A 13,969-nucleotide genomic window follows, 5' to 3' on the forward strand; every position below is an offset into this window, starting at 1 on the left:
AAGCGCATTCATCTATGTATAATATTGATAAACATCATTGCTAAAATTGTGAAGAAAATGCATTATTGGGCAAGAAAAGATTCTTGGGGACTTACACAAATATAAAAATGCACTCAATTTGTTCAATGCATAGTCAATAATCTTATAGACATATAGTATAAATAATATATATTTAGTATTCAATAAGTTTGTCTGTAGCATGTTGCAAAAAAAACTAAGGATTTGAAACAACAATAATTAATTCCTTTCCTGTAACATTCCATATAAGATTTAAATATTGTTCTCAGTTAGGACAATGGTTAAGTAAGTTCGTAAATTCTGGGCCAGATCTTCCGCCTATATACGTCACTATTATCCAAAATAAATATATTGTTAAACATGTAGGTTTATCATAAATTGGCACTCCCCCTTCGGATCTGCAATGAAATATTATTTGCATAATATGGCAATATTTGAGTATAGATTCACAAATCAGTCACTTGTGAGTTGTCTAAAATAGTATTCGGGAACTCCATTGTTCATGCTTACATTGGTAATGGTTTTAGGTATTTGCTTTTTTAAGTTTTAAGTACCGCGAACTTCCGTTTATAAAATTTTATAAAATGCCATCTAAAACAAATGAATAAAATACGTTTAATGGTATGCGTCTAAAACGGGTCAATTTCGAATACAGAAAAGTAAATATTCGGTTAAAAAGCTGATCCAATATGATAACATGTTATATGTTTAACACTGATAAATACTTTGAATGGCAATACAATCCACTGTCAAACTTCCGGCCCGCTCTAGAAGTAAAATATGGAAGACCTGTGTTACCAGAATTTCAAAATATAATGAAACAAACTTAACATAAACCAAAATAAAACAGACCAGGAAAGACGGACTATAGCCTACACGTAGTCACGAAAGGGACTCGTGTCGTAATGTTCACGTGCGTTCAAAGTCGCGAAGAAAACTGTGTTTTAAAAGACTTAAAAAAATATGCTGTGCACGAAATGTACATTATTAAAATCTTGAAAATGTTATATTTACTTTCGTGTCATTAGATCTTGCATCTTGACTGACGATTCGTTAACTGCTTTCCCTTCGATTTGTCAATACCAACACAATAGTTTCGACTTCCAGGCCATAACGACGCCATTATCAGTATAAACGTAACAGATAGAAAGGTTCCTTTGACGCAATTCCATATTATTTATATTTTTTAACATGCACTTATCCACATGCACTTATTTTTCCCTCGAAATTGAGCGCACCAGCTAAAAGGGCTTATACTCATTATGTCTGTTACTTTATCATCACGAACACGGGGCTGTCTGACACAGGGACATCTGACACGGGGACGTCTGACAAGGGGGCTGTCTGACACGGGGACCTCTGACAAGGGGGGCGTCTGACACGGGAATGTCTCACAAGGGGTCCGTCTTTCACGGGGACGTCTGACACGGGGACGTGTGACAAGGGGGCTGTCATACACGGGAACCTCTGACAAGGGAGGGCGTCTGACACGGGGATCTCTGACAAGGTGGGGCGTCTGACACGGGTACGTCTGACAAGGGGGCCGACTGACACGGGGACGTCTTACAAGGGGGCCGTCTTTCACGGAGACGTCTGGAAAGGGGGCCGTCTGACATGGGGACGTCTGACAAGGGGGCTGTCTGACATGGGGACCTCTGACAAGGGGGACGTCTGACACGGGGACGTCTAACAAGGGGTCTGACACGGGGCCGTCTGGAAAGGGGGCCGTCTGACACGAGGACCTCTGTCAAGGGGGCCGTCTGACATGAAGACCTCTGACAAGGGGGCCGTCTGACACGGGGACGTCTGACAGGGGGGCGTCTGACACGGGGACGTCTGACAAGGGGTCTGACCCGGGGCCGTCTGGAAAGGGGGCCGTCTGACACGAGGACCTCTGTCAAGGGGGGCGTCATGCACGATGACCTCTGACAAGGGGGCCGTCTGACACGGGGACGTCTGACAAGGGGGCCGTCTGAAACGGGGACGTCTGACAAGGGGACCGTCTAACACGGGGACGTCTGACAAGGGGTCTGACACGGGGACGTCTGGAATGGGGGCCGTCTGACCCGGGGACGTTTGACACGGGACGTTTACCAATACATAAATGAAATGTAACGCAACATAACATAACAACAAACTAACAAGTAAAGGTGGTTTATCTCTGTAAATTTTGTCTAAATTTAAAAGCGTATGTACATAATTTTCTGAGTTTAGAAATAGAAGTACTTTCAAAGAGTTGTTTCGGTGTATACATACTGGGATTGGACCAGTAATATTTGTATATATAAAGTGTTTTCTTATAAAGATAAACTGTAATAATTGTTATGTATGTTAAGAATTACAAGTTTACTATATAAACTAATTTTCAACACAAGTTTCATATACATAAATGATAAATTTACATAAATGAATCTCTGTAGATTTTAAAATTAGATTTTGTTAGTCTCAAATTGAGATTCGAGAGGTCAGTGAATGTAGAGAAATTCCACAGATGCTGCAATTTAGTTTAAAATTGTATAGTGTCCAGGATGTTATTCCATACCATAAAAATACACAGATCTTGATTTTATTTGACTCTATCATTTCCGGAGGGTGAATATACTATCGATTGAATAAATTAAACGATTTTCAAGTTAGGAATGAAAGGATAAGAAGTGATATGCAGTTCTGATGATTGTTCTTACAAAGTAAAAAATGGAAAAAAGTTTTACTGTTGGCCATGTCATAATCATAAGTCTGTGTATACTTTTAATTATATTTCCCGTAGCAAAGGCATTCGACGGCTTTACAATAACTTCGTGGAAAAACGTAGAAAATAGCTACGCGAACGTCACCCTTCTCGACGTCTCGCTACCTGCGTGTGTGCAAGCATGTACCGTACGGCCATGGTGTCAGGGCGTCGCTTACAGAAGAAGGACTTTAGTGTGCAACATTTTTGCCTCGGACAGTCTCCAAAACTATCCGGACGGAAATACGATCACTATTTTAAAAAGTGATATCTATTTTCCGGTAAGATTTGCTTAATGTATCAATATAATACCTTTCTTAATCCAATCAACTCATTAACATATGTGTTTTTCCTCTTAATCCCTATTATGGCAGGACACCAGTCTATACTTTATCGCTGTAATCAACCTAGTATGCACTGTATTTTGGTTATTGGTGTACATAGTTGAGTCGACTGTATTTTATTTCAAAGAATTATAACGAATACTTATATTTTCTCAATAGATATTTTATCATGTGTGTTTTTATTTAATCTCATCGTAACTATTGACTCTGTTACTTAAAGCTGCACTCTTTTTGGCATAAATATCTGCAAACCGGTGAAATAAGATTGCTGACAAAAAAATAAGATCGTAGATTTTCATATTTCGTTCGAAAATTAATGTTTTATGGCTTTAACCGTTTTTTCAAACGGATTAAGAAAAATGCATAAAACATCATTTTTTTGAACTTAAAAATAAAAATCTGTAATCTTATTTTTTATCAGTCATCTTTTATGACTGGTTTACGTGTATTTTCGCATAAATTGGCTCGCTCCAAGACAAAAAAAGAAGTTGTCAAAACGTCCAATCTGTGAGAGTGCAGCTTTTAAGGGGACGATATAGGTTGATACAAACACTTTTATTTCGTTTTAATGCATTTTTATGCTTCATTCACATGATTCATTTGATTTGAATGATCAAAAACAAAATCAATTATATATATAACTGGCTTTAATAACACTGTTAATTCGTGGCCACGTAGCCACAAATTATCCAGTTTAAAAGCGCCAAAACTCGCTAATATTTTTTCATATGTACACAAAACATGTTGTTGTTGTTTTTTATTAAAAACAAGTTAGTTAATCATAACAAAGCATTAATACTGATAGTTTTGGCATCAATCTTTAGTGTGCCCCTTTAATAGTGTAAAGGAACTTACAACCTACAAGGACAAGCACAGCAGCTGTGATCGTGTTGTATGCATCAAGGGTCACAGGTCAAAGGCAAAACAAAACAACGCAGGCCACATATATACTTCCATTGTGTTTATTAATATATGTTGTGGATCAAAATGAAGTATCCACAACGACTTATTGTTGCAGGAAGTCCAGCAATGCCAGGTCACTTGTCCTCACCATGTAGAACCCGTACTGCAGATTTGCGACCTTAACAGCCGAGTATGCTTAGAAACAGGTAATGAAACAGCTGGTGCTTCAATGCTTCTGTTATAACTTTTAGAAGCGTTTATCGTCTGATTTTTAGAAAGCGATACGTGGTTAGTGATACATGGTGACAAATAAAGTGTATAAATATATTATACCTGATATATTTGTGTCCCTTCTTTGTATATAAATTCGATCGGGAGAGAGAGAGAGAGAGCGGGGGGGGGGGGGGGGGAGAGAGAGAGGTAATGTATGCCCTTTGTTAAAATACCAAGAACGAACTGGTATATAATGTTACAAAATATGTTATTTCTTTAATCATATAGAGTGTGCGCACCCGCCAGATGTAAGAAATGGGACGTTACTAGGCAACATGAGAAGTGACGGGTCGGCCATTAAAGTCGTCTGCGACGAAGGTTTTACGCCATCTCATTCAGTTTCTGGGAGTGTCTGTGAAAATGGAAGGTGGTCCCAAAATCTGAGCTGTGGTATGTTGAACATGATAATATGCCATTATTTGAATTCTTCGTTTAATTTAGTTTATTTATTTTTTTAATGCTTGTACATGTCTTTTCATTTATTCCCTCCGCTTCTCATTTGATATTCTACACACAAAAATACAACAGTCAGTATAATTTCATCACAAAATTCAAACCTTCATTTTGATTACCGTAAACACAGGTAGCATCGTATGTGCACGCATGCGCCCAACAGCTTACAGAGGCGCTGAAGGGTCGCATCTCAGGAATTGCTTGCATTTTTCGATTAAAGCATTCGAAACATAATTATGTGAATATTGAATCCCATGCTATTTGTTATTTTTATAAAGGTTTTATGAGTAGGGATATAATATGTTTAACGAACACATACAAACAATATACATTATGTACCAAAAATAATATTGGAAACCAGGGACCGATTTCTCGAAAAAGATTAACCGGCTGATATTTACATGACTGCTTGCAAGAATCCCTTGAAGTTCCTAGTGACCATTTTGAAGGAGAGTGTATTTCAAAAGTGCAAGGTTCTTACCATATTTGCTAAACCTGTCAACTCTGATAAGATTGTGTGTATGTTTGTACTATCCTTTAGAGCGCGATTGTGAAACTGGCTGGAGGAAAAATGGATCGACCTCGTACTGTTTCCTGACAATTACTGAACGCTACGACCTGGCCGAGGTAAGTCTCACTTCATAAGTCAATTTAGTGTACATTTAAATGATTTGTTTGCATTCATTTTTGTAGTATTTATATTCCTACTATAAAATGTGTATAATACCCAACTACAGTAATACAAAGTATTGAAGACCTTGTTTGAAAGCACAAGATATAGGCCTAGCAGACACCATAAGAGAGACTACAGCGTACAAAACAACACAGACAGTCGTAACATACATCGAAGTATATAAATTAATAAATATTGTGGCTACGTCCCTGGATAGTTAGTGGCACAGGGTTTCTCTGTTGGTTTCAACAAGTTTTCGAGCGTTACCGGGTTGTAACGGCCAATGAAATCACCAAGGAATTTACTGGTGGCTTCATACCTTAATTTGAGACACTTATTTCATATTTTACGATAATAAACGAACACACAGGAAATTGGCTTTATTATATTGGGATTATCATGCCAAATATTCCTTAAACTATGCCTGTTTATTTGTTTATTGGCTCAGGGCCATTTACGGTCAATTTCCATAATAAAACTTCCGAAAACTGCACAGCAGGATACTCAGATCGGAAATCTGATAAGACAATTAAGCAATCAGATTTAGATAAATACACAGGGGTCGTGTACAATACACGTCGTTGATTTTTGGGCGGGGGGAGGAGAATTACTTATAGAAGGATAAAGCTATGCCTAAACGTTCGATTCACACAAAAGAGCAGCACAATAATGACACTAAGATAGAGTCATTTTACGACTAAAATTTACTTAGATCTTTACTGAAACGACCACTGATCTAATGAGATGGAATATATTGTTTGTTCGATTTTGAATAAGACATCACTTTGATTTCAGACTGCTTGTGCAGAGAGAGGAGGTGACGTTGTCCTCCCAAGAAATACCACTGAGCAAGGATACCTTCGAGAGAAGCTGGATGAAATATTTAAGTCTAATTATTTATTTCAATAGTAGGCCAGAGAAAAAATATATAAAGTTATCTTTAAGAGTTTTAAACAGTGTGGCGTACTATGGTCTCAGTTATTCAAAGAAAAGAACACGTTGAAGGTACCCAATACTCAAGTATTGGAGTTTTTATTGGTGGTGACCCTTCATGTAAGTATCAATTGAAGGGGTCGTCAAGTCTTAATGTCCTACCATCATTTCAGAGAATGAAAAAGCAAAATTTAAGAGGTAACACCGATAGAAGAACTATGAACATATTTGCCACTGTATTATAGCATATGGTCCCACTGTCTGATTATGGTTACAAGGGGTGTTAGATTGTGTATCTACTAGTTGAAACGTTATGAAATTTGTTGAACTTACACATTATTTCTCTGTTTTAAAGATGGTAGATCGGCACTGGTTTGGCTCGGGGCTGTAACGGATTTATCGAGAATTTGGAAATATCCATCATCGGGAGATGAAGTGGCGTTCTTTCAATGGGGAGTGGATGAGCCCAACGATTACATGGGAGAAGAAAATTGCGCATGCGCGATTGGAGAAATTAACTTTGAATGGAATGATATCAGATGTTCTCATGAACTGCATGTTGTATGCGAGATCCGCTCAGTTTAAAACAGCGGCTGACAGTTGTTTGTTTGACGTTCTCTAAATGATTAGGAAAATTCAGAATAATTTTGCTTTTATTGTAGTTTCAATCATTAAATACTTCTGTATACAGATAAAACATGTTTCGATTTGATGTTAATATTTCGCATTTAAAAAGTAATACTTATACAATGAAGTCAGCCTTAAGCTCTCATACCCCATTAATGATATACAGCGGGCATGATGGTTGATGTACGCAAAACATAAACGACGATTGAATATGATGAGAGATGTTTTGTGTCAGAATCAAAACAATATGACAGTTCTATAAAATTATGAATATCATGCATTTGTTCAATGTAGAAAACTTGATATTATTAGTAAACAATATCTTTAAAAATGGTAAACAATCTGAAAACAATATTGCTGAATATAACTCTTTAAACATTGGATCTGACAATAATGATACTGTTTGAAAATTCACAATGTAAATATATGATCATATCTGTCATTGAATATTATATACATGATAATATTTCGTATAGTTATGTTAACAACATTTCAAATAAATTGCATTCATTGCAGCTACAAATACATTCGGCCATTTTTATCAATTAGTAATTCAATTTAGCAGTTAAACTTAATGACTTAACTAATGGGAATCTTAATCATGTTTGCAATAATACATTTCACTCGCAATCAATTAAAACTTAGACCGATAATTACAAGCTAAAACACTACATTTAATTAATGATATATTTCAAAAATCAACGAACTACTTCTACTGATGTAACGGCATACATCAAAGGTTATTTTCGATAAAATGGCCGAGGAGTTCCGAATGCTACAAATATTGGGAATGATATAGATACTGTGTAAGGTCAAGGGACCTTCGTTTAATTGAATAAAATGAGTTGTGTTGAGTAAATAATAATAAATTTTAAACACACTGCCCTTTTCAAGCAACTCGGATTGATCGAGCTTTATATTTATTAAATACAGAAACATATTTGTCGTCTAAAATGTATAAATAGAATCCTACTATAGGACTAATCTACAGTCATCACTAGCGACCCCCGCCCCTGAAGTATGTTTAATAACCCCATCTTGCATTTTTCGAGTTTATTTGCATATCAGTATGGTAGAAAACATAGGCATATATTTATAGGATAAACTAGAACCAAACATGTTTTTCCCGCTAATGGTTTTCACAGTGCAGCCGGAAAGTAAACACAGACACATTTGTCAATGTTATTGTCGTTCATTTTTTTGGATAGGTCCCCGACTTTCCATACCAGATTTAGACCTTATCTATTTAAAATCCCAAGCGTCTCTTCCGACTACATTTCCTGGATCCCCGCCAGCTTGCTTGCAAGTGTTAGGACACAAAGGACGCCATTTTAGTCGAATGAAACACTTTATTCAACCTGGCACTTAACGACCCTTCCATTCGTACTTCAGTTTTTATTTGTTAGAACCGGAAATTCGAACAAAAGCATTGTGAGTACGTGTGGGCTTTGGTAAATAACAACACATATACAGCACAGTTTGTGCCTATGGAGCCATTTAGCGCTAAACACCAATGTACTTTACAAATGCAATTTTCAATAAAAAAAACTGAAACTTAATGGCGATAAAAACATATGTGTTCAAACAGAAAATAGTCAATGGGACTGCACGTTGATATGGTCTTGCAGAGATATATAAGACAATGCATTACTTTTCACAAATATCAGTTTTCGCAATAGATACATTTTTTACTTGTTTTGTGAATATCTTGCGAATTAAAAGAATTTAGCATAACAACGTTTTAAATCGTCCCGGATTCATCTCATAGCTACATATTTATTACCAAACATCGAAATGCTTGCTTCGACATTCAACTCCCCATGTATAAAAGAGGCGGCATTTGATTTATTCTTAATTATTTTTTTTTATAACACCAAGGTCAAGTATACCCAAATGCAATCGTTCACCGCGTATTTATGTCTGTTATATTTCTAATGTAGTTAGTTTGACAAGTCCCTGATTTAAATTATAAACAATATGAAATAATACCATATGCGACGTAGTTTATTACACTAGGAAAACCCAGGAAGATTGCAAAGCACTCTGTAATAGAATAGTACCAATCATCCGTCATATATTTTATGACTCTAGCATTGGCCGAGTAATTAATGACCCTAGCAGAGGGACGAAGGACAATACCTCTGTCCAGTAACAAACCATTGGCCGAGTAATTAATGACCCTAGCAGAGGGACGAAGGACAAGCCCTCTGTCTAGTAACGAACCATTGGCCGAGTAATTAATGACACTAGCAGAGGGACGAAGGACAAGCCCTCTGTCCAGTAACAAATCATTGGCCGAGTAATTAATGACCCTAGCAGAGGGACGAAGGACAAGCCCTCTGTCCAGTAACAAATCATTGGCCGAGTAATTAATGACCCTAGCAGAGGGACGAAGGACAAGCCCTCTGTCCAGTAACAAATCATTGGCCGAGTAATTAATGACCCTAGCAGAGGGACGAAGGACAAGCCCTCTGTAACAAATCATTGGCCGAGTAATTAATGACCCTAGCAGAGGGACGAAGAACAAGCCCTCTGTCCAGCAACAAATCATTGGCCGCGTAATTAATGACCCTAGCAGAGGGACGAAGGACAATCCCTCTGTCCAGTAACAAATCATTGGCCGAGTAATTAATGACCCTAGCAGAGGGACGAAGGACAAGCCCTCTGTCCAGTAACAAATCATTAGCCGCGTAATTAATGACTCTAGCAGAGGGACGAAGGACAAGTCCTCTGTCCAGTTACAAATCATTAGCCGAGTAATTAATGACTCTAGCAGAGGGACGAAGGACAAGCCCTCTGTCCAGTAACAAATCATTGGCCGAGTAATTAATGACCCTAGCAGAGGGACGAAGGACAAGCCCTCTGTCCAGTAACAAATCATTGGCCGAGTAATTAATGACCCTAGCAGAGGGACGAAGAACAAGCCCTCTGTCCAGTAACAAATCATTGGCCGCGTAATTAATGACCCTAGCAGAGGGACGAAGGACAAGCCTTCTGTCCAGTAACAAATCATTGGCCGAGTAATTAATGACCCTAGCAGAGGGACGAAGGACAATCCCTCTGTCAAGTAACAAATCATTGGCCGAGTAATTAACTACCCTAGTAGAGGGACGAAGGACAAGCCCTTCAGTCACCACACGTTTAATTTTATATGCAATTATGTGATTGATGAAAGCCAAGCTCTCTGTCTATGAACCAATCATTTCCCTAGTATTTTATTTCTCTGGGTAATGGACCATTACCTATGTCCAGTCACCAAGAATCACGTGCATATCTCAAGAAGGGGTGTACGTAAAAAACCATTTGTCTAGCAACCAATTATTTACTGCACATGTTATGAATCTAAATTTTATGTGATGTACAAAGGCCAAGTTCTTAACCAGTCTTTTACAAAATAGTTTGCGACTCTAGGAGGTTGGCCCGGTCAATCCCGTTTTCGAATTTAAAATCATTTTCCAAGTATTTCATGATTCTATGAGAGGGACGAAAATCAAACCCTCTGTCAAGAAATCAGGCAATTGCCCAGATGGACGTTAGCCAAGCACTCTGTCGAGTTACAAGGCAATTGTCAAGTATTTTATGAATCTAGAAGATGAATCAATGCCAGGCATTTTGTCCAGTAATCAGTAATTGACCCAGTTATTTATGACTTTAGGAGATGGACGAATGCTGAACCCTCTGTCTAGAAACCTTTCTTTTTTCAACCTATTCACGACTGTAATAGATAAACGGAAGTCAAGAAATTACCAATCAAATGTCCAGTATTGTATGGCTCTAGGAAATGAAGCAATGTCAAGCTCTCTGTCCAGTCAACGAGATAGGCCAAAAACACACATGCGATCTGACCACTGGAGACTTCCTGGAAACAGGTGATTATAAATAAAACAAATAACTAATACACACGAAATTTTGTGTTTGTCATGATTTTAGGATTTGATGGTATAAAATACACGTCTAGACTGTGAATATTACAACGGAGTTCACCAACATGAAAACAGCCTGCAAGTATCAGGAAGGAAGTCAAGCAATAAATATAATTTATTTATAAACAACGATTGTGAAAAAAGTCATATAAATTAATATTATCATTATCTGTAGTCCGGGTTCCAAGTCCTCATTTTTGAGAAAAAAGTGTCCGGCATGTTTTACAAATTATTTTTATATGTCGTGTTAGGAGAATGTCTATTGTTTATGAAAAGTGCCTTTGGCCACATGGCGGCTCTTGCGAATTCGCTAAATTCAAGATGGCGTTCAAAATGGCCGCCAAAATTTGTAATATGAGAAATAATCAAATAATAGGTTGATAAGATACTTTGAAAGTAAATATTAAAACCAAATCACTTTTAAATATATACATACACCCACTACTGTTCAGATTCAAGTTTATTTACATTTTTATATTTTAAAGGTCAATGTCATTTTAGAGGTCAAAATGTAAATTTTGAGAAAAATACACTATCAGACTGGCTTCTTTCTTTTAATTTTTAAAAATGATAATGTGTATCAAGCTTATATATATACCAAAATGAACTGCTATGTATGTATTTTCAATATTTTATTTTGAATGCACCCTATATGCTGTTACCATGGAGATATTCAAAATGGCGTACATCCGGTCACTATTCAAAATAAGCTTAAAAGGATAAAAACAGATGGCTATCATAAATTACTAATTCGGTAAAAATGTAATGTTTGAATATATGGAAGAACATTTTCGTGGATATAACTCCTCTCATAATGTTCTTCCAATTGACATACAGCCTTAACTACTTCAAGGTCAAGGTCATTTTTTTCAAGGTCAAATATTAAAATGTAACCGAAAAATTGATTTTTTTCCTGCAATATTGATTTTTTTTTTAATTTATGTGAAGTTTGTGTCAAAAAGAGGCGACAGAACTGTAATTTGTATCGTCCTTCATTTTAAACATATTAGTTACGTAAAAGTTTTATATTTTGTTGAATAGGTGCAGATTTAATATTATGTTTTCTTTCAATACTTTCAGCCAAACATAAATTATTTATTTATTAACCTCATAAAGTATAAAACAACGACTGTATAGGAGTGGTCTATACCGGGCCAATACATTTATCGAATGAAAAAGAACGGGAAAAACCCGATTTGTATAAACATATTTTAGTTACTCAACTTTAAAGTAACTGACTTCTTGCATTTTTCACTTTCCCTGATGTAAATATCTTTAGAAATCTCTGATCTCCATCGACCATGTTTTTTAATTAATCTATCTGGTACGCCCCTTTCAGAAGCTGTTGTCGCACCTCCCGACCTAAACGAATGCAATCCGTATTTAGAATTATCTAATCCTAAAATTGTAAGATTTTTAACAAATATTTCTCTTGCTGTTGTATATGAAATATGCTTCCCCTTTCTTAATCTATGTGTATTATCTTTCTTGGAAAAATAAACGTTTCTAAACAAAAATTCATCTGAATCTTCTGAAAGCTGAGCTGAATCCATGTACATTCGTAAACAATTCACTGGACAAATATCGTTTTCTGTCTTGGCAATTATAACGATGTTTCCCTTTTTATATTTATCAGTCTTTGATTGTCTTAACAGCACTTCTATGCAATCTTCTTTAAAAACAATATCAGAACATCTTAAGAAAACTACCTCGCTAAATCTGAAAAACCCGAAAAAAAACAAAAAAACTCAAAACTGACATGGTCACAAAACGTTTGTTTATCAGACAAAAATCGTTCCCAAAATATTTAACAATATTAACAATATCGTTTTTTCTAATTGGTTCCTTTGATATGTGTGTTTTACCAACTGATCTCAAAATACCTTCTTTGACATTACGCACTAAACTGAAAGAACAAGGATCAACAAAATCACTGATTTTATGGGCATAGGAAATGCTATAAACAATTGCATTTAATTTTGATTCCGAACAAATACTATTTTCCATAGATGACAAATATAATGCAACAGTGTAATCTGTACTTGGAACTGCTGTAAATTCGTATTTGTTACACCATTTGCAAAACAGTTTGAAATGATTTTCGTAACTTTGATAGTATTTTCAGATTTTGTTTTTTGACCCAATTTCTTAATATTTTCACGAGAAGATATTAAATCAGGGTGAACTGGAAACGAGTCAGAATCCTTCCAAATGCCTATTTTGAAAACATCTGAAAAATGTATATACACATACTTTTGAGAATATGTAATTCAATAAATAATAGTATTGCAATGATAATTTTGCCAAAATATAATAGTTACGCCTCTTTAAACTAGTACCACCATAACTAACAAAATCCGTCTTATTCCGAGACAACGCTCGCCATGAGCAAAAAACCGTCTCATACCGAGACAACGCTCGACATGAGCAAAATCCGTCTCGTTCCGAGACAACGATCGCCATGAGCAAAATCCGTCTCATTCCGAGACAACGCTCGACATGAGCAAAATCCGTCTCGTTCCGAGGCAACGATCGCCATGAGCAAAATCCGTCTCATACCGAGACAACGCTCGACATGAGCAAAATCCGTCTCATTCCGAGACAACGCTCGACATGAGCAAAATCCGTCTTATTCCGAGACAACGCTCGACATGAGCAAAATCCGTCTCATTCCGAGACAACGCTCGACATGAGCAAAATCCGTCTCATTCCGAGACAACGCTCGACAAATGCAAAATCCGTCTCATTCCGAGACAACGCTCGACATGAGCAAAATCCGTATCATACCGAGACAACGCTCGACATGAGCAAAATCCGTCTCATTCCGAGACAACGCTCGACATGAGCAAAATCCGTCTCATACCGAGACAACGCTCGACATGAGCAAAATCCGTCTCATTCCGAGACAACGCTCGCCATGAGCAAAATCCGTCTCATTCCGAGACAACGCTCGACAAATGCAAAATCCGTCTCATTCCGAGACAACGCTCGACATGAGCAAAATCCGTCTCATTCCGAGACAACGATCGCCATGAGCAAAATCCGTCTCATTCCGAGACAACGCTCGACATGAGGAAAATCCGTCTCATTCCGA

The 13,969-nt window shown here is 37.0% G+C and overlaps 2 protein-coding genes across 2 annotated transcripts in view; both read right to left on the reverse strand.

Annotated features, from left to right (window-relative positions):
• Nucleotides 1–13,969, reverse strand: part of LOC128220314 (calpain-5-like) — an 89,719-nt gene that overhangs the window by 25,934 nt on the left and 49,816 nt on the right. The window lies entirely within an intron of this gene.
• Nucleotides 1,470–1,931, reverse strand: LOC128219422 (uncharacterized). Its single transcript, XM_052927230.1, has one exon. The coding sequence runs from the start codon at nt 1,929–1,931 to the stop codon at nt 1,470–1,472; it is 462 nt and encodes a 153-aa protein (XP_052783190.1).

This window comes from Mya arenaria, chromosome 15 (genome assembly GCF_026914265.1).
Source record: "Mya arenaria isolate MELC-2E11 chromosome 15, ASM2691426v1".
Taxonomy (NCBI): Eukaryota; Metazoa; Mollusca; class Bivalvia; order Myida; family Myidae; genus Mya; species Mya arenaria.